The sequence below is a fragment of the Larus michahellis genome, chromosome Z (assembly GCF_964199755.1).
Source record: "Larus michahellis chromosome Z, bLarMic1.1, whole genome shotgun sequence".
Classification (NCBI taxonomy): domain Eukaryota; kingdom Metazoa; phylum Chordata; class Aves; order Charadriiformes; family Laridae; genus Larus; species Larus michahellis.
The window spans coordinates 76,693,324-76,715,731 of NC_133930.1; the positions used below are offsets into that span (position 1 = coordinate 76,693,324).

The following is a 22,408-nucleotide window of genomic DNA, read 5'->3' on the forward strand; positions in this document are numbered from 1 at the left end:
ACCGTTTCACTCATGCAACTTCAGGGGATCTTTAATTCAGCATGGGTTTTATAACAGTTAGCTGCAGATACAGCAATTTCCTTTGCAGATTAATGAAAGATGCCATAACATAAATGACTGACTGGGTGTCACTGCTGTGTTGTGACAGGCTGTCCTGTAAGAAGTAGTGATTGATGACATGTATAAAACTGAGCTGTTATATGTGCTGTTTATATTGAAACAGTACTTAAAATGTGGGCTGTCAGTCAAAGCACTGATTACTTACATAGTGCTATAATAAGTGGCGGTGGGTACAGCGAACAAGGTACCAGAGTAGATGTTTGTTTCAGAGCTTCAAGCAGAGTTGTCTCTTTATTTCCAGCTTGCATCTAGCCATAATAAAAGGATCTGTCCTATACATTGCCTAAAGCATGAGACTTCACTGCAGGCTGCTAGGAGCTCTTTGATACTGACATCAATATTAAAACCAGTTTCTGAAACAGGCTGGTGACCTTTTCTTTTTCGCTCTCAGCACAGTTTGAGCGAATCTCAGTGCTCTGTGGCAGCATATTTCATGGCTGGAGAATCCTCCAAAGGCCTCAGCTGCAGACCCCTGCTTCTCTGTGCTTTGCAGAGGGTTTGAGAACCTTTCTCAGCAGGTTTCACCAAGTGCTGTGGATGCAGAGGATGCCTCACAGTGAAGACACAGGACCTGGTCCTGGGGGATATAATAAACTCAGTCCTGTTTCTGGCCTGCCGGCAAGTACTGGGGCAAGTCACTCCCCATGCCTCTGTCTGCAGCTGTGGTAGGGAGGTGATGGGATGAGTTCTCTTCAGAGTCACTCTATAGATGGGTGGAAGGAGAGGCTGCCCAGCTGTGTACTGACATTTCTGCACCATATGAAACATTGCAGGTGGGCTAGGGAAGGAGAAAGGGCCACCTTCCTGATGCTTACCCTGTTAACAGACTTGCAGGGCAGAGTAGGCGCAAGGAGCAAGTGTCTGAGTGCTGCTGCAACGCATGAGTGTACTACATGACCTGACAGGAGCTTGGCTGGAATGACAGAGAGGCAGTGGGAACTTAACCTGGTCTCATACCACTTTGTGGTGTGTATGTTGGGTGGGAAACACCTGGCAAGTGCAACTATGGCACTGCTGAAAGGACACCGATTGTATGGGTTTTGCAGTGAGATAGAAGAAAAAAGAACTTGGCTTTTTTCCCCTCTTCTGCTTATTAAGTGTAAGAGAGAAAAAATAATGTTCCATTCACAATTACAGAGAATAGTAAAATCATTGAATTTTTCCTTCTTTGCATTTGCTGTTCATTTTCTAAAACCATTAAGGTTTGTCATATTCCTAAGGACAGTTCCACCTATGTACTAGTGAGCTGCATCCTTGTACAGATGGACAGTTTGCAGTCCTTAAGAAAAACCGTCCTTAAGTACACACATCACTTACATGTAGAAGGATTTTCCATCTTATGCTTACCTTATGATCAGCCTGAAAATTAGGTGTCAGTAACAACCGTTGTAGCGGTAGCATCTGACTGTTGTGGTTTGGTATGTCACTGATTGTAAGGACATTTGAGTATAGCCTTATAGATCAATATATAGTTGTTTCCAGAATTTGATTTTCTGCAAAATTAAAAGAAATGGTCACAATTGTACTTCCAGTGTCAATATATTGCTTGATTGCGTAGAAAGACTGTATAATCATGTTTTTCTTCCATATCTTCCAATGTGAACATATTAACTTTTTTTTTTATTCTTGTACATTTGTAAATTACAAATTGCTCTGTAGTAGTTTTACCTGCCAACTCCTTTGTTAGGATGTGCTGCATTGTTTTGTACTGTACATTTCTATCTATATTTATTTAGCTTTTCAAAAATGGTTCTGATTAAAGATAATTTTTACTGCCATAAATGTGATGCTTTAGTTATTTTTTGTAGAAAATAATTGGAACCAGTACAACCTCTGGTTTCACAAATGAAGCAATTCAGAATGGGCTTATTACTCGGATCGGGCCCTGCACACAGCATTGGGATCCACAGAAAAACCTTCTACCTTCCATTTGTTCTAAAAAGCAGATTGCCTCTAATCCCACTGTTTTCCACAAATCTCCGTGTACAAAACTGTGCCCCAGTGTCATGAGGAGCTCACTTTGGTTTTGTGCCATACTCTAGTACATCATTTGTGAAACTGAAGTTGGCTTTTCAGTCATGTGACAGGTATGTAATGATGTTTTCCGGTGCTCTATGTGAAATTGATTTTAATTTTTTGCCTTTTTTTTTCTTTTTCAAGGAAATTTGTTTTGGGGAAAAGTGTATCACACAAACTCACTGCTTCTGCTTTCTTTTGTCTTTCCCCTTCTCCCTCTTCCAGACCAGGATGAGAGAGCGGCAGAGCTCAGCAGGGAGCAGAATGAGAAGACCATTCGCAGCACACAGACAGCTCTCCGCAATTTCCGAGAGTTCCTGATCTCCAAGTACCCTTCTGAGACTCGGGAGATCTACGTCATCCCCTGCAAAGAGCTGGATGCCTACCTTGCTTCCTTCTTTGTGGATGCCAGACAAAAGGATGGGTCTGAATACGAGCCAAACAGTCTGGCCAACTATCAGTGTGGGCTGGAGAGGTATCTTAAAGAGCACAGGTATGGATACAGTATTACAAGGGATAAGGAGTTCAAGAGGTCCCAGGAAGCTCTAAAGCAAAAGCAGATAGAGCTGAGGTGTAAAGGAAAAGGAAACAAGCCACACAAATCCATGAAGCTCACCTTTGCTGATGAGCTTATCCTGCGCAAAAGAGGCTTGTTGAGCCGGTACAATCCTGAAGGGCTGTTGAACCTTGTCTGGCTAAACAACACTAAGGCGTTTGGACACTGCACGGGTTTCCATGGGTCCACCCTCAAGTGGGGAGACATCCGGCTGCGGGTGACAGAGACCGGGTTGGAGTACCTGGAGTGGATGGGGCCAGACAATGGAGATGTCAATGCCAAAAGCAAGAGAGGCGGGACGGACTCCCGGGTGTATGCCACCCAGCACTCCCCACAGACCTGCCCCGTGCAAGACTACAAGGAGTACGCCCAGAGGCGGCCTCCAGCCATGCGCTACGAGGACGCGCCTTTTTACCTATCCATCAAACCTGTTGTCAACTTGGCCGCGCTTCACTGGTACAATTGCCAAGCCCTGGGGAAAAACAAGCTTGCCAAGATGGTAAAGACAATGTGCGAGAAAGGCAACATCCCCGGTCGGAAGACCAACTTCAGCGTCTACCAGAGCTGTAGCACCCTCTCAGAAGCGCAGAGCAACCAGCTGGTGCTGATCTGCAATAACTTGAGCCAGCAGGCTGCCCAGTCCATGGCCAGCCACTCCAATACTGGCAACTTCATAGTGTCAGCATCCTATGACTCTTCCTCTGACACAGCTTGAAAGAGGGATATCACATGAACACTTTTTTCTTCTCCTTTTTGTTTCAAGCGTTGAATTTGTGCCCAATAATACACGTCAACTGTGATTGTACACTATTCCCCCATAGCCCTCTCTCCAGTGTTAATTCACTTTATAAAAATATATAAATATATAATATATTTTTCTTTTTACAAATAAGTCAATAGAAATAGTTTAGTATTACTAACATAGTATTTATAGTGTTGATACAAAAATGAAAGGTACTAATGGGTTATAATATAAATGCAGATTTTAAATGGACAAAAATGGTTCTCAGGCAACACCAGATAGACTGGAAATACCATTTTTAACATGCACACATCAGTGAGTGTAAATCCCCAGGGAGGCTTACGTAGCAATTCTATTTTGAAGCATTTTTTCAACTTCTTATTTTAACATGACCTCCCAGAGTGGAGGAGACAAACTTATCACTGGCTGCTGCTTCTTACCTGCTGGCTTATTCTTGATCAGCAAGACCAAGAAATAAGAGATACGTCAATGTAAGTTCGTGAAATCATTTACAAAAATTTTTGTCTGTTTTTTATTTTGTTTCCTGAGGCTCATTTATGCCAGATGGGAAAAAAAAATCCCGAAGTCAGCTAAAGGCTATTTTTAGCTTTTGTTTTTGTTGATGATTTTCTGTGATCAAAATGTTGCTGGTCTTTAGACTAAAAAGTATTGTTTTCAACAATATGCAAGAGTATAATGGCAAAACCACTGTCACACACATAATTTTAACTGTTAAGCACGGGTTGTTAGTATTTTGTCACTGTGTATACTAAATGTAAACTCTACTGACTTAGAGCCACTCTTTCAGTATTCTGGGGAATGCAACAGTGCAGAAAAATCCACAGTTTTATCCCAAACTATACAGAAAAAAATAGATCAAAGATGTCTTAAGCCATCATTTAAAATCCACAAAAAAAGTATAGAGAGTGTAACGATAATTTCCTATTTATTACAGAAAATGAAGAAGCTGGGTAGTTTTAAGTGCTGGAAAACAAATTTAAGTCAACTACATATAATCTGTTTCCATTGTAGACAATGGAAAATGTGCACATGAATCTGAAGGCAGAATTTGGTCCTTAAAGCCTTGAAATAATGAATGCTACTGTTCCAATGTTTGACTTTGCAACTTAATTGCTCTTTAAGTACAGGGAAAACACTAACAAATCCAGTATTTCAGTGAATTATTATAATTCTTGACCTTTAAAATGATGTACAGTACTTCTCAAATAATTTGGCCGAGTGTATGTTCCACTAGGATATCCTAGGGCCACGATGAGGCTTTAGACAAGTCTGCTGGGGTGATCTAAGGGCCACTGAAGTCAGAGTCAACCTCAGCTGACTTCCCATGGGTGTTGGATCAAACTGTTACTGAGGGGCTTTTTTGTTTTGGGTTCTTTTGTTGTTGTTGTTGTTGTGTTTCTTTATGGTTGATTGTCTTTATTCCTTCACATTCCTGCATATCCTTCATATTCTTTAGATCTGCAACTGTGCAGTGACTTTAATCATCACTAATTCCAAAGAAAGGGTGAAACAAAGGTAGTAGACAGAAGTAGAAGTGACCTACCTAGCACCATTAAAACCCATTTTCTGTGTTGCTGAGATAAAATGTTCCTATGTGCAAGGGAGGTGGCAGAATGCCTGCACCTCACGTAAGCTTTATTGAAGGTCTGCTTTGGGGATGGGGTAGGTAGCAGGCATGCCACTGGAAGGTCTCAGAGCAGAGATTTCAACTATGATAAACATCTGTCCTCCCACAAAGCTTCCTGCAGGTGACACAGCCTGTCCTAGGGTCTTGGATGCCATGGCAATGTAACCACAAAATCTGCAGCCTCTGAGTCACTGGCCACTGTCTCTCAGGGCTGTAGGGTAGGCAGTGGATTGGTGGGCACAGGTGGTCATTCATACTGCTTTTGTGACTTGGTATTGGGGGTTGAGGCCAAATCATGACACTACTGAACTGAGTGCAAGCTGTCTCCATGACTTTCAGTGCCATGGCAAATCTGACTTGTCGTGAAGGAGAGGGAAGCACAAAAAGACTTGCGGTGCAGCCAGCAAGGCAGATGCCCAGCTTCTAGATGAGGCCAGCCATCTGATTGCTGTTAGCATAGCCTTGCCTTTTCATGGCAGTGCTTTTAATGTGATAAAGTTAAAATAGTTTTGCAAGGCTGGTGCTGCTCTCTGGGGGATTTTTTTGCTGTTTCCCACTGAGGACTCACGCAGCTGCTCTTAGTATGTGCTGGAGAGTGGGAGGGTCCCATGCCAAGGAGCTCCCTAGGGGTGCCAGGTGAGAGCTCAGCATGGAGCCAACCTCTAGAAAAGTCTTTGATCTCTGTTTCTCCCCTGTTGGCACACATCTCAGTGCTTCCCAGTGGCAGCTATTGCGGGATCTGACCTACTTCTCCACTTTGCCTTTCCTGTGCTGCAACAAAAGGCTGGGTATCAGCTGGCCTTTGTGGGGCAGCAGATCTCTGCTTCCCACTTCTCCTCCACTGCCTAGCTGCCCCTCCTTGCAGGGAAGAGCTGCCTTGAGCTAGTAGGGGAAAGAAGCCACCCCAAGGTGTGACTGTCTCATGTCTCTCCTCAAGCCCCACAAGGCAGGTAACTAGACCTTATAACCAAATTGCTTTTCATACTATTATCAGTCTCAAAGTTTGGCAATGGTTCACATCTTCCATGGGTGTGCCTTAGGCGTGTTTCTTCAGAGTGGGCTATTTTGTGCGCTAATTCCACAATTCTTGTCTCCAAGGAGGCGGATCACTGGTTGTGGATGTGCCATGCTGCAAGAAGGTCTTTGAAGTGGTGCTTCACATCAGTGCTGTAATTCAGCCCTAACACTGACCTTTGGCTCTGTTGGCAGGAGCCAGAAATGCTCAGAGTGACCCAGAAGAGAGAATACAGGCACTCTTGGGTTTTGAGCTGGGAGGTCATAAAAAGCATTTCCCATGACTTCTTGACTCCACATACTTTGAGTTGTTGTTTACCACGGTATTAGGATGGTTTGTGCTGGGTGAGGCAACGCCTCTGATACCTTTGGCTTAGCAAGGCACATCAGCAACTTTTGCTTGTCTGGTTGTGGGAAAAGCTGTGGGGTATGTGTGCTTATTGTGTTAGCCTCAATATTATAGGGGTGGCTTTGTTCTGCTTTGCAGCGCCTCTAGTAATTCCAGCTTCCAGTTGGTGCTGATGGCAGATTGCCTGGCAAATTCTGACAGGGCAGCCCCAAATAGACTACTTGTTGAAGCGGTTAAACACATATGGCCAGAATATGATACCCAAGTAGTATCATACTCCAAAAATAAATTTATTAGCATTGAAGGGAATTTAGCATAACAGATTACCCAGTCTTCATTTGTGGACAGTTGCAAGGAACTGAGTGACCACAGCTTAATGAATTACCATTTATATTAAGGCCCTGGGAGGTTTGTTAACTCACTGGGAGGGACACTTCTAATTTAAACCACTCTCATGTGTTTTTCTCATGCTGGCAGGAGAGTAGATGTCCCAGTTGCTGTGGCTCAGCTGACAGGTGACAGCTCAGTTGCTTGCAATTGTGTCCCAGTACTCCAACTGAGGGCGTCAAACCTGCTCCACCACCACCAAGTTGCAAACTCACGGTGGTGGTGCGCAACTTCCCTGGTGCCAAGACACGGCAGTGTGGCCAGGGGCTGGTGCTGCCAACTCTTACTAGCCTTCCTCTCTGCCTAAGCAAAAGACTGGGGGCTCCTACCATGACTCTTGGTGCTGAGTACCTCTTACCATGAAATCAAAAGGGCAGCTGGCAAAACACCGTACTGGTCCTGTCCACCACAGCTGGTAGTTGTGTGGGGTGGCTAATGGTGAGGCACTGCAGCATCTGGCTGTGCTCCGACTACATTGTGCTCTGATGTACACAGTGCAGGCTGTAATTTCCATAAGATGGGGGTAGCTGGCTCCAAAATGGGGCTCACTTTTCTCCTTCCTTTTTCCTTTTCTCACCTTTCTTCTATCTGGTGTTAGACCTTTCCAGTGAGTTCTTTCAACTCACTAGCCCTGCAGAAAATGCAGCAGAAAAAGGGAAAGTCAGATAATTTTCTGCCAGATCACCAAGTTTAATCTGGTCACAAATTGAGGTGCAGAGCCAGTGAGGAAGACAGAGGAAAGTGTTTCTCTGCTAGTATCACAGAGTCATTAGCCTGGCTCAGCTACTGTAGCCTTGGAAGACCATCAAAAGGGTAATGCAGACTGAGACCCTTCTGAATCATTTGCAGATGTATTGGTTGCCTTCAGAACCATCTACCAGCTTTTGGGAGATGTGCTCAGTGCTACCAAGAGCAAAATTTGGCCTTGAACTTAAGAGGCAGAGTGCCAAAGCACAGGCCTGCACACAGTGCAAAGGAGTCTGCACCAACGTTAGCGCAGGCTTTCCCACGTGGCCTTCTCATGACACCAAACCAAGAGTCCGACATGGGGATTATACATGGTTGTCACTGGACCGATCTGGATGCAGCTGTGCACAATACATGCACTTGGATCTGTTCACGTGATTGCACATTTAGCTAGGCAGAGCTGTGGGCTCTTGGACAGCTTAAGCTCTGTTTTATTAGTCATTCATGCATGTATTTATGATATTATGGGTTTGCACAATGTACATGTATTCATGCAGGTAGTTGAGACTGAAGTCATTGATATCTGGGTGTTGCAAACTGCCTGTTTGATTTTCAAATATGTATTTATGCAACAAAATGTATTTTTAAGTGCAGGAGAATGAAATACTGTTGTGGACTACATTGTAGACTAAATTACAAGGGATATCTAAAATAACAGCACATGCCTTGTTCATTTGCATAGTGCAATAATTCTATGATAGCAGCATCCAGCTATTGACATACAGGACAATCTAACAATGGAATCAGTGTCCCTGTTGCACATTCTCCTTCGTGAAGAGTATCAACGCTTTTGAGCTGTTTTGTGTTTCTGTTTTTAGAAGCTGCTGTGCACTCGTGTACAGTCTACAGCGTAATTGTCCTCTTAGAAAGCTGTGTAGAGAATGAGATGCAAGCAACATGTTGTACTGCTGTGTGTGCTTGTCTCAGATGTTTGTGACCGGATCTTGTTCTGCTGTTTGCGCAGGTGATGTGGGGTGGGAAGATGGGGATCAGGAAGAGCAGGTGTTTTGTCACTCCAGAGCCTGGGCTGCCCTAAGGACTGAAAAACAGCCTTCAAGGAAACTGAGATTCCTGTTGCACTAGGTTTCCTCCCTGTCCAGCTCATATTTACCCTTTCTTGTCACCATGTCTGAGTACATCCCATAAGTGCATTGACTGACCTGACTAGCACATGTGGTGCATGGGCTCATCGTTCCTCCTGACAATAAGCTGCAAGTGACTGTGACTGACTGACTGGTCTTCCCCATCCCCAGCATCCCTGCTCCTCTCACTGTCCCTGATCCTCTACTGTTCCCCTCTCCCGGCATCTGCACTGTGGGGCAAGGGGACCGCGTTGTGCAGGGCGACTCTTGGCTGAGAGCTCCCTCCCTGCCTATCAAGTGACCTTGTGCTTTGGGGATAACGCGCTCAGGGCGGACCTCCTCGCGTCAGGTACGCGGGGTTTGTGGGATACGGGATGCGAGCACTCTGGAGGCTCGCATTTCTTGTTCTGGAAGCACTCTCCCTCTCTCATCTCCTCTGCTTTTTGTGAGAGAGCTTTCAAATAAGGAAATGAGTTGAAATTCACTCCTGTGTAGAGGACCAGGCCCACATCTGTGTGCTGTTTGACCTTCCATTGACATCCTTAAAACAGGACTGAGATGAGTGGTCCTCCACCATAGGTAACTCTTGGGCTCGCTCCATCATGGAAATCAGTTCATCTCACGCATTGCAGGCAACGGGGCATTGGGACCCCTCCTGACTCCCTGAACTCCCAGAGGCATTGAGAATGTGTGGGAAGGAGGAGAGCTTACGGGACACACAAATGTGATTTGATGTGCCTGAAATGAGCCAGTTCATGCCTCTGGGTTAGGGTAGAGAAGGACTCAGCTCTTCATTGTGAAATGTGGTGGGAAGTGGGTTGGCACTTCTTAATGAGGGTTCTTTGCTAAATGTCAGTGTGAAGAGATGGATGCTTTGCCTAAGGTGAATTACTGTCCTTGTTCTTAAGAGAGAGGATGTATTTTATTTTCTTTCTGTGCTTTCATGTGTGTGCTGAATCTGCACCCTCAGTGCTGAGAAGTGTGGAGAGAGGCAGTCCAGCATAAAGTATGGCTACATTCCTAGCCGAAAAACTTGAACTATACTTTCTGGTGATAGTCCCCACGTGCTGAGCATGCCTTGATGGTTGGGGACAGTACCGCATCAGCTGGTGTCTCCCGGCACATCTGTTGGCTCTGTGCAGAGCCAGCATGGGTGTCGCTGCACCTCTCTCCAGAAATGGAGAGCCTGGGGATAGCTTGTCAAGGACACCCCTATCAGACAGGTGTCTGCAAGCCAAGAAGGGGGAAGGCCCTAAGCACAATTAAATGATGGTGCTTTCCCCATGAACAGCGTATGACGGACGTGTGAGGCTGTGCCATATCTCCTCAAGGGTTTTGGAAAGCTAAGGGCCACCAGGGACATCTCTGCTGCACCTCATTCACAGCAATGTAACTTCAGCCGGCGTTGGAGTTGCCCTTCTGATGACAAATTGGGTTTCTCTGAGCCCCCAACGAGTTGTGTGGTTGCACTGCTACCAGCTCCACTCGTGCAAACCAGGTGCCAGCCCGTTCTTCCCCACTGCACTGTCTCTGGCTGAAGCCTTGTGAAGTTCTGATGAAGTTGTCCTCCAGCACCTCGACCTTTCCTGAGAGCAGCAGAGAGGCATTTACAGCGGTGAAATGCTGGAAAGCTAAAAAGCCCCACAGCTTAGAGACACCTGAGAGCTTGTTGAAAAGTTTGACACTAGCCATTCACTGGAGCACGTTCAAAGTAGTGGTGATGTCTAAAGCTTTAATTCCTAATCTGATGGGGGAGAAAATTGGTTTGGCATACCATTTGCTTATTACATGAACTGATGGGTTTTAACATAGCCTCTAGAGTCTCTGTCTCAAGTGAGGAGTTTATTTCCTCTGTTTTCTGACTGAATTGGTTAACCTTTTCAGATTTCATCTTTTGTAATTAATAGAAGATTGGTTCACAGTGTTTAAGAGACTGGTGAGGTTGGTGCTATCATTGAAATTCAGTGCGATAGACTTTCCATGGGAATGAGAAGAGGTGTTTAGCCCTTTCACAATGCTTCAGGAATCCGCCTTTGTGGTTTTTGGTTACTATTGTTTTATACAGTCTGTAAGTGTCAAGAAAATAATGAAACAGCCAAGTGAGTGGAAATGAATCAAGAAAATGCAAAATGTTTTGAACAAAAATATTGTATTATTCTTACACTAGAAAACTAAACTCTTAAAATTAATTTTACAGATATTATCTTTGCCCCTTCAGCTGTTATTTTTGTGAAAAGAGACAACTCTCTAACATTCCTCATGACTAGAATTTGATCTGCTTTCTGGAGGCTGTAACCTTACTGAGTCTGCCCTCTGTACCAGCTGGGCTAACTCACATGTAGCCTTAAGTAGTCCCTGGTCTGCCCCACATTGCTCCTTCCCTTCTACTATCACACATTTAATACAGTTACTGTATATCAAATTTCCAGCCTGAAAACAAGCCAATGGAGGAGACACACTTCAGCCTCTGTATCTTCAGCAGTGGATGCAAACTATTGATCCAGAAGGCGAGGCAATAGTAATTGGCTTTCAACTGATTTTGGTAACTTTTGTGTAGGAAGACAAATCTTCTCGTAGTGACTCTGAGGCTGAAGGTGCACTGAGCGATGACTGCAGTGTGAATTGCTTTGTGGAGGCCTTTATTTTCTGGCATGGTGCTTATGGTTCAGATCTGGCAAGCTTTGCCCTCTGTGGGAGCTTTCTCTGTGAGCGGCTTGCAAGGCTGGGCTCGCCTGCACAAGGCTGGGTGGTGGATGTGAAACGCAGGTGTAGAAACATCCAGAGCGTTCAGGGACATGCAGACAAAACATGACTCAAAACATCTTAATGGAGTCTGAAAGGTATCAGGAGAAGAAATTATGAGAATGTGATTTTGCTCCCATTTATAGCAGTGCCTGCAAGCCAGGTGATGCTGCTGCCAGAGGGGATTTGGTGCCAGTTCTGCAAAAAAATGGAAAGAAATGCCCACCTGTGCCACCTGCTTCCACCCAGCTCGGGCCGTAAGCTGCACTCAGCTGTAAGCGCATGAGTAGCCCCACTGGAGCAAGTGGGTCTGAAGCATGCAGGAAAGGACATCGCTTGGCCACAGTTGCATTGTCAGTGCTTGTTTTTGTCCACATGACCCATCTGTCTCAGGGTCATCTTGAGAACTGTGAAGGTAGACCAAATTATTCAAGATTGGAAGAAAAAGCAATGGCAGAATATCTATGCGTGATGAAGACAGTGGAAAGGCAGTGGGAAAGCCTGGCAAACACAGTGGAAGTTATTGTCTTTTTTTCTAAAGAAGGCAAGCATAATCCTTAGCCTTTAATATCCTACTTTGTTTTACACTGGAATTATAAAATCTTTTCCATTTGTTTTAATTATCTGCTGGCTTTAACTCTGCCTTTGAAAAGCATTTTTGCTATGACAACCCTTGGTCTCATGGTGAGCAGTGCTAGGAAGAAACAACTAAAGTAAGGCTTTTATCTTTCCCTGCATGCAGTGTTTAATCTTTCTAATCTTTTAATGTCAACGTGTTTTCTCCCATTTTGTAAATTGACGAGATTAGCACTGTTTCTCCCAAAACAGCATTTGAAAAACATATTTTGCTTAAACGTAACCAAATTTCCACCTAACAATGTGAATTATTCTAAATGACCAGTTCATTCTCAGAGTTAAACCTCTCTCTAAGGCTAACGTAGAGACTTTAATGGCAACTCAACTTTTTAAAGAACAGTTTGTAAAAGGAGTAGATTTTGTTAATTTTTTTGTTTTGTTTTATAAGGAAAAGAGTCACTGTCTTGCCAAATAATAATAATAATAATAATTAATAATATTTCTATGCATTGTGTGATTCAGTGATGTTGCTGTTGAAAATGTGCATGTTTTCTAGATGTTCTGACATTTGTATGTTTATGTGGTACTTGTAAAAACGATAACTATTGCTGCTATAATCACCACTGTTGTAGGTAACTGAAAACTGTACTAAGAAGCTGTGCCAGTTAGCAGGTTTTTTTGTGTGTCATGGTAAAACTCTGCATTCTGCTGTTCATTTCCTGTTTTAAGCCAGTATTTAGTGCCTTCTGTAGAAGGAATCAATATGTTGTGGTAGACAGGAGGTGCCAAACTTCTAATATCTTGTTCTGCACAGATGATCACTTACCAGCTTGAAGCTTAAAAAAAAAAAGTAAAAAGGAAAAAAAAATATATCTTGAACTCTCCATCTTTCTTTAAAGTGTCTTCTGATTAATTTTCATTTGGAAAAAAACCAACCTTTAATAGAGCTGAAAAGAAGCCGTCTTCGCCAGCTACACCTACTGCAGCAGCAGTCTGCCAACTGTGAACGTGAGGGGTACGAGGGAATGCGTAGGACCCAAATGTTCCTGTTGGTAATGGATCCAGTGATTAGCTGAGGCCGTTCAAGTCATTGTGGAGCATGCTAAAATGCAGTTTAATGAAAGCAATCCTCTGATTACCATAAGAAACTGTTAGCTCTCATAACAGTTGTGAGCCTGCTCTTGTAAACAAGTGTCAGCCTGGTCAAGTGCTGGATTCCAGTCCCAGTTCCGCCTCCGCTGAAGCCACACATTGCTGCCAAATGAGACTTGGATGAAATTCAACCCCAAGATTTTTGGTCTCATTCTTTCCAACTGCTTTCATGGCAGACAAGCCCTGTTTATCAAAATTCTGACATTGCATTTTCAGTTCCTTTTGCACCCTCTGCTTAGAATCTGGCAGGATAGCAAGTACCCACACACATACCCATTCATTGTGCTTTTGATAAGATTTTGACAGACTGAAATCATACCATGCTGTAGTCATACAACAGAAACGGGCAGGAGGGAAATGCGAGATGTTCATCTGTCTCGTGCATTTCCCAGCCACCAGCCATGGTCAACTGTACCTAGGCTGGTCTTTAAAATAGTATTTTGTATGGAAAAAAATAAAGACTAACTATCAGTTTTCTGTCTCTACTGAGAGATGAAAAGCCTGTAACACATCTTGAAAAGACTTTTCAAATCAGAATACCAAGTTGCTAGAAAAAATGTGGAAAATAAGAAGGCATTGAATTCATCCTTACAGGTACTGGTCTAAAGCCATCTCAGTTTCCCAGCAAGACAATTTACAGCCCTTGAGATGTAAAATAACTTCCAAAAAAGAAGTTAATGCCAAAATTTTCAATGTAGCTGCTCTTTTTTGTGCATGTTTGCAAAAAGAAGTATTAGCAGCAGCAGCCCAGAACACCGAGAATTGTCCCAAGTAGTAGGTTGCAAGCCAGTCCCCCACAAACCGATGAATTTGAAAACCCCAGCTGAAGAGCTAAACCTTCCACAAGTGATTATGATGCTTAGAAGCCTTTTGCAGCACCTCAGGTCCCATGTTTTGGACGGAATAGGGCCCTCTTCAGAAATGTTTGGCCCTTTTAATGTCCTTTAAAAATTGGTAGCTTCTTCAGGCTCCTTCTGCCAGATCAGAAAACAGCTGAGACGAGTTAAAATGTTTCGCTTGTCTAGTAGCCATTTACACATGAATGCATGCTGCCACTAGTATGAGTGAAGAGTTATGGCTCCGCAGAACTCCTGCCTGTGTGGCCCGAATATTAAATATGCAAGACAGTGATACATAGTCTTATTTCCTGCATTTCTTCTAATTATAGCTAATTCTGAGTCTCCATGGTCCCGCCAATTGCACTAATTGTCTTACCAATTATCTTGGCTTAACTTGCCAAAAAAAATGTGTCCTGCAGCACAGCAGCTGTTTGTTGCCCATCTTTTTCTCTTCCATTGTGAAGCTAGATATATCTGCATTATCTTCAGCTTAGATTTGAATCAGGAAAGCGATCAATATCTTCTGTTTAGCGCTTTGCATGCTGGAAATGCAGTTATGGTTCTACAGGTGCAGACCTGGCATTAGGATTTATCCCGCTGCCTGTGGCATATCAGAGATTCTGGTTGCATTTGTTTGCTTTTCACTACGGTTCACTGGTTTCAAGGCACAAACTGGCTGATACTAATGGTGTGCTGGTTTAGATACCACCTTCCCATCACTGTGACTCCTGTGTACACGTTGTCCGTCCTGTAATTGCTCTTGTAATTGCATTTTGTCTGAAGTGCATTACATTGCAGGACAAGCTTTCATTTTTCTTTTTTCTTTTTTTTTTTTTTTTTTGTTTTTAGAACAAAAATGTAGCTTAGGCTGTGCTGCTGAAAGGAGCCAGGAGAGAATTATTCAACCAAACCCCACTGGAATTTGGGGACTTAGCTTTATTTAGACCCCCTTCCAAGCCCCAGCTGTAATCTGCTATTTAAGGCAGAGATCTTAACATGAGCAGTGCTGCATACCTTCCACTCAAAATGCAGTTTTCTGTACATGGGGCACCTTCTTACATAGGTCTTTTGCCCCTGCATTTGGGAGATTATAAACACAACAGTTTATTAGAGAGAAGAAATATTTTGATGCATTTTATTGCATTGAACTCTGCAAATCTAGAATGTCTGAGGAGAACGGAGAGATTACTGGATCGTTTTCTGAAAACCCGAGCAAAATTGTCAACTGCAGTCCATTTTCAGAGCTACCAGTTCAACCCCAGTGTCCTCAAATTACCTTCTTTCTGGAATTGCACAGCAACCTGAGGAAAACGAGCAAAAAGGCTTCACTGCTATAATCGAGAAGGATTTCATAACCTACTTTGAGTCCCAGATCCCCAACCGAGTTTCCAGGGCTTGTAAGCTTTTTACTCATGAGCTGGGTAAGTTTTGACCCCTGTGGATGCCATATTGCTATTTCTGCATTGTATTCTTAAGAAGCAAACGTCATACAGGGTAAGGTCCTTCACAGGTGAAGACCAATATGGTCAACAAAGTAGTCTGTCACTTGTTCCAGTTGCGAACTGTTTTTCTGTTGTGGTTTTCTTTTTTTTTCCCTGCTGCAAGACCCTCCACTCTCCTTGGGATGCAGTAAACAAACGTATGTTGTACTGCTGTCTGCCACACTTCAGTCAGACACCTCCTTCAAAAATGCTCTTTTAGTGTTTGAGTAAAAAAGTGCCCTCAATAAGAAGAAAGTAAAACCAAGACGTCTTTTTTTTTTTTTTAATGGTGTCCTGAGTTTCATCCCTTGCTCAGTTGTCAGATAGTTAGGCTTTTGAAAAGAATGGATTCAGTTGTGTTCTGATTGGAGTATAACATTCACTTCTACTGAGCTGCAAATTCCAGAGATATTTTGATCTTTTTTGCATTTCAGCTCCATTTTATTCCCTTATGATAATCCTTAAGAGGTCTGGTTCTGCTGCATTAGAGATTGATTACACTGTCCGTACAATATTAGCTACTATTGTAGTGTGACTTTTTATTTTTGTTTTTTTTTAAATTTGTATTGGTACAGCCTTAAAGTTGCAGAATTAAAGACCATTTAAAAAATAATCAAGATATTCATTGATGTCTGTGATAACTGCATGCTTTATTCACAGTGTTTCGTCTGTAATTAGGTGTAGCAACCAAGTGTCCTGTATTTAATAAACTGTTTTCTGCAAAGTTGGCTACTTTCTTTAATCGAGTGAAAATAATCTACTTGGCATTTTGAAGCATGTTGTATCAAAAAAGGAAAATGCTCTCTCATGCATTTCAAGTGTGGCCCTGCTCATTACAGGGGGTTTGGACTAGATGACCTTTAAAGATCCCTCCCAACCCAACACATTCTACGATTCTATGAAGTACGAGTATCAGCATCGCTGGGAACTTCCCATGGACCTGTGATGCATTTCAATTAGCAGAGTGCAGATAGGCTCAACAAGAGATAGTTGCTGTCATACCCTCTTTAACTTCTGGAAAACTTTCCTGAAAACATTTAAACAATTGCTTAAGTCCTTTGCTGCCCAGGAATGTACTTAGAAGCAAGCTTGACTTGAACCATGTGCTCATTCAATCTCACTTCAGTAGGACTGAAAGCCTACATCCTGAGAGCCTTTTTCGATTAAAGACGTTTTCCTGAACGTGATCTGGTTACATCAATTGCAAGGCACAGTTTGGCTTGAAATTATTTATTTTGCACCTAGAATTTCAGCAGTAAGGTTCTGCTCTGCACATAGTTTTAATGTTCATCTAGAATACAATTAAATGTGCCTCCAAGGATATGCATCTTTTAAGACAGTTCCTTGTCAGGTCTGGATTTTGTCGGTTCAAGAATTTTTAAAATTAAAAGACCCGAAAATTAAAGCTAATCTAGCCCTTATATTGTGAATGAGAAAACTTCCAAGTGGAAAAAACCCTTGAGAGCTCTAACGAAATTCCACTGAGCTGCTGTTCATGGGATGACAATTGTGTTGGAGAAAGAGTGTCTCAGGGTCTATCAAAGGAACATAAGAAAAAGGAAAAAGACAAATCCCTCAGGGAACTGCCGTCTAGAGCAATGTGTTTTTGTGGGTGTTAGGACACCTTGCTGCTTGGTGCTAGTGGTGGCACTGTGTGGTGTTGCTCAGCACAGCAGCACTGTGTTGAAGGTCCTGCTGTGATCCCAGTGACGAGTGGAAAGAAAAAACAGAGGCTTCAGATAAAGAGACACAGAGATGAGGTATGGACAGGTGATGGCCATGGGCTACCAGGTCCTTTCGCTGTCTGTTGCAAATGTACAGTGAACCTGTTGGATTAAACTGTATAGCTTGAATTAATCTGCCTTCATGGAGGTTGATGTTAATGTGCTCTCCTTTGGTCTAAAAGTGAGTATACTGGTGGTGGCTAATGGTTAACGGGGTTAATGCAGGCTCAGTTAAGCAAATTGGTAAAGTTCTGATAACTCAGCTGCTTTCACTTTTCCTTTTGTACACTGATTTCTCCCACATTGCCACTATAAGAACTTCCATGCTTCCACAGCCCGTGGGATGGCTCCGTGTCCTCTCCTCCTCCTCTCGTACCCAAGGATAACCAGCAGCAGCGTGCACACCTTGTGTGCAGTCTTGCAGGGTTCCGGCCTTCTGGGTAGCTAGGCAAACAGCGCTGAGGAACTTGGCGTGGGCAATCTGGAGTGCTTCCCCAGGATCTCACAAACCTGATGAAGTCTCCTGGTTGCAGCTGAAAATATCTGACCATTGTGCCCGAGACATTGCTTAAGAATATTCTGACTGCAACTGACACAGAAGTTGCTCGGGGACATTACGGCACGTGGCTGCTTCAGATGGGCTTTGGAGATGGCAAAGTGGGGTCTGTAACTCACCAGTGGTTTACTTTTTAATATATGCCAAAGACAAATAGAAATTGGCAGCTATCCCTGGAAAGATCCACAAGATTTCTTTTTAGAGTAGCCTGATGGCTTGCTGTGTTACAACCTTCACTATTGATAGCATTGATTAGCTCTCAAAGAGAATAATGAGAAAGAAAGAAAAAAAAAGATGGCTATGTGTAAGAAGATATGGCTATTTATATATGGACACTTTGTTCTAAGGGCCAAATTTGTACAGGTACCCAAAAGAGAATGCATACGCAAGACTGGCAGCACATGAGATATGCTTATTGCTTCTCCTTTGAAAGCTGTAAGGAGGCAATACCTGGAAGACCTTGAAGGCAAAATTGTGTGTGTAACCGTGATTATTCACCTCAGAGCTCCTCGCGTACTTGCAAGCACGACATGTTTAGTTATTCTTGTCCCCATGCAACATGGGAAACAGAACAGATCTGGAGAAAAAGCTGCTTTGAATGTATACCCAGGGAAAATCAGGCAGAAAGAAGCACCGAGTGTTGAGGAGGCAGGATGCTGCCAGCCACGGAGCTGTTAACCCCATAAAACAAGATGACGCCATTCACCTACCTTTGGAAGGAGGCTTCTGTGTGTACGTGGACCTTGGTGAGGGACACTCAGAAATGTTCTTGGAGGCTCAGGGCAGCCAGATGTTCTCGTGTACAGAGGGTCGCCTGAGGAAACTGTTGAGCGGACGAGCACTGGCCATCCTACAAAACCAGACAGCTGAGCTGTGTCCTCTGCAATGCCATCTGCTATGGGGTCGCCTTTCCACGTCATCTGTGTCCTTCAGCCTCCTGGGGCTGGAGCCCCTTTTAGAAGAGGGACTGGTTACATGGTTGTAAAATGTGGTCATCAAAATGCTCATCAGACCAGACATCAGTCAGGCCATGTTGGTGCTCTATCAGATGAACAGTGCCTGCAAGCCAGCCAGGAGCACAGCAGCGTCTCCCTGCTCACCTTGTGAGAGCCGGGTGGCCTCTAAACAGCATCTAAAGTCCCTGCTCTTTCTGGAAAACACTGCTGCCTGCCAGGAGCCTGTGACACACGTGTTTGTAGCATGGGCTAGCACAAAAATGACTAAAGGCCCAGTAGAAATCTGGGGATTTTAGGAACATCCGGATATGGCAGAGATCTTTTATGTTCTGATGGGTGGGGGATTAGCATGTTTGCTTCCATAGAGGGAGGATGAATACTGTCCCCCAGCTTTTCTGATGTCGTGCCACTGAGCCAATGACTGCTAATTTGCAGCATGAACAGCAACAGGCACTGTGTGAGGAACTGCCTTGGCTTTAGGGCATGAATGCAGAGATGTAAAGAGCAATCAGATCTGAGACCTCACCAGTTTGATGGCATCTTACTAGCCTGCCTGGCAACCCTCCTCTTCTTCCCTCACCAAACACACACATGGTACAACCCCTGGCCTCGGCATGGAGCAGAGCATTATGCGTCTAGACATTTACCATGTGCTTTTCAACTTAAAAGGTCTGGCATGGAGCACCTACAAACCATCAGATAATAGCACGGTTGTCTGCATGGACGTAGGGTGTGTCCATGTTTTGGCAAGCAGTGCCAAATGTAACTGTTTTTTTCCTGTACGATGTATCATCTCAGTGACAGAAGTTTGGCAAGAGGGCTTGTGTCTGCGCAGATGGCCGTTTTGTGTGATTTCGCAGGGTTTCTGCCGCGAGTGTGGCATCAGGTGAACTGAATACAATGATGACTTTTTCAAAGGGACCATCAATACTGAGGTAATCAAGTGCTGCGTATTCACATACCTGCCCGCATCCCCTGAAATGTTTGAAAATAAGCCCTTGGGTAACCTCCAGGAAGTGGGAGGCAAAAGGCGATGAGGGGTGAGGGAGCAGGACTCGGAGATTTAGGTGCAAGATCTCCTCTGTGTTTGTTATGGATGCCGTACCTACAGCAGCACTGAGTCAGGACTTGCTTGCACAGGCAGCCTGTGAGTTACACGCATAAAAATGCAGTCTGCCGGGGCTTGATCCAGAACATGGAAGTGTTGATGTGATTATAACCCAGAGCACCACTCTTTGCGAGGCTCTTCTGGAAATGGGATGTGTATTCCTGGCCACTTAATGCTTTTCCAAGTTATGTCTGACAGTTCCCAGTGAGAACTCCTATCCACGCTTGGTGCAGGTTTTCTTAGTGTCCCCGGGCTGTGTCCCAACACCTCTGTCAAGTTCTCCACGAGGTGTTCAGACAGCATTTAAAACTCTTGGAGTGTGATCTGGCTGCTGACAGGCAGTGTTGGGCAAAGAGCTTTGTGGTTTGGTATCAACCGCTGAAGTCATCGCTGAAGGCAGGATGGGAATACCCTTATCTTTAAGCAGAGCCCGTGCTCCGGTCTGCTTTTGAACCAAGACCCCAGCCTTTTCCAGGACTCCTCCACACTGTCCGAGAATGAAAGGGATAAACTGTTTTCTCCCAGAGGAAAGAAAGCAAATATTCACTATGCTTATAAAATAAAGAGAAGCAAGGATGATCGATTTCCTGCAGGAGTGGAAAATTGGCTAATTCTTGTTTCAGCCTTCTGATGATACAACACCCTTACAGGTGGTAACTGATACATGCCTACCATCACAATGCCATCATTTTATTTAATTTTTGTTTTGTTATGCTAAGACTCCTTTGCTGCAAGTATTAGAGCTGCACGCTGCTCACAGTAGCCATCACTTTCGAATCTGGCTACACTTTCAAGCCTTAGAGCAACTCATGCCAATTTTTGTAGTTTCTGAGTTTATGAGGACAAGGTGCTTAGCGGGAAGAAAAGAAAAAAGTGATGTAGATGTCAATGGGTATCACTGTGCATAAGGTATGAAACCTCCCTGAACGGCCATCTGCGTATCCTGTTCTGGTGCAGCACTTGACTCACTGTCTCCTTTTAGGACTGACGCAGCACTAATAACAAGCTGTTGCTGTTAGGACTATCAAGTATCAGAGCTCAGCTCAAACCAGATGACCCAATTTTGAAAATCTGGCATTGGGAGAAACCAGGAACTATGACTTCATTTCCTAGCACATGATAAACCCTGCCTTGGGAAGCCAGAAGCAATCTAAGTCTCTGTCTTCTGTTGTGGTTCAATAAATTGCCCGACTTGATACTGTGATTCAGGAAATGGCCACCATAATTTTCAAACCGAGGCCTGTCAGAAGTTAATTAATCCCTCTGGGATTAATTGCAGTCTGAGAACTTCAGTGAGGCTGGTGCTGTTATATTTTCCAGGGCTACTATAGTTCCGCTCTTGGTTTTAGAAGGCTGTTTCCCAAAGTGCTCTTGGTGGTCTCAGTAGTCGTCCTTGGGTGGGACAGCAGTGTGAGCCACTGGCAGCTCATGAGGTGGTAATTTCAGAAGCAGAGCAGCAAGCAACTTGTGGGTAAATGTGCCGTGGGGGCAAATGTTACCAATCCATGGGCTGGGCAAACAAACATCCTGGGAGGTACAAGGCGTTACGGAGAACTGACCTCAGATTTGCTTATTGGTAGGGGGCAAACAGTGCCTGAGCGGTCATTGCGGGAGGGTTGGAGCAAGGCCTGAGGGCACTAGAGGGCAAACCCTTGTTGAGGAGACTGCTGCCGACTGAACGGCTTGTCATTTCCGTGAGCATCCCAGACTTTCTTTGGCAGGGTTGTCTGCCAAATAACTCGCCACGCAGAGCTTGTGAAGCCACTGACCAGAGGAACTTCCACCCAAGTTCATGGCATCTCAGTTTGTCACAACTCCCACGTTCTGTAGCACCATCCCCGGGCTAGCAGGAGAGCAGGGCAGCTGCCAGCCACCCCAGGCAGTGGTCATCAGTACAGACAGAGGAGGATCATTTGCCATGAGCAAAGTTGGTAAACACAGCTCAGTTTAGAAAAAATACTTGCAGCCTATCTTTTAGATGGAAAGAGGTACTTTTTTTGTCCACTGGCTAGCTGCAGTGTACGGAAGGAAGAGAGGGTCCCTTCAGTTTGTGAGACCTCTGCCCCTGGACGGGCTTGCACGGCAATATGTGTTTTTCAGATGTGCCCTCTGCATAGCATCACAGCAGTCTTTCTTGGAGTCTTCAGGAGGAGAGCCTGGCGTGTCAGGGTTCTCAGACCACAGACTGAGGACTCCTGTTATAGAAGTGTCTGGGGCTCGGAGGATCAGGCAACATGCTTATTACATTGTTAGCCTGTGCATGGTGCATCTATTCAGATTTCCAGCTTGTTTTGCTTGCAGTGGGTTCTTCAGTTGGGTTTAAGCAGTTCCCTTAACTTTTATATACTATATTTACAGCAAAAGCTGCAACAATAGAAACCTCTTTTTAAAATTGCCTCTTCCTAGTGCGCAGAGTTACACCTCTGGGCCTGCACTAACAGTCAGCTGGGGCTGCAGCATTGAAGGTTAGAAGGAGAAATCCAACATCTCCCTCCTCCTGAGTGTACCACCTCTTCCCTTGTCCTGTCATGCTGGGATGGTCACCGTGGGGATCACTAGCTCAGTGCGTGGATGTTCAGAGCAACCTTTCACAGCTAACATGCACTGGGCTGC

At 44.3% G+C, this 22,408-nt stretch overlaps 1 protein-coding gene across 1 annotated transcript in view; it reads left to right on the forward strand.

Moving 5' to 3' along the window:
* KIAA1958 (KIAA1958 ortholog) overlaps positions 1 to 12,863 on the forward strand; it is a 66,587-nt gene extending 53,724 nt beyond the window's left edge. Inside the window, exon 3 of the mRNA XM_074570114.1 lies at positions 2,362 to 12,863. Coding sequence (XP_074426215.1) covers positions 2,362 to 3,407 — 1,046 coding nt within the window. The 3' untranslated portion in view covers positions 3,408 to 12,863. The remainder of the gene's footprint in view (positions 1 to 2,361) is intronic.
* Positions 12,864 to 22,408: the final 9,545 nt, after the last annotated feature.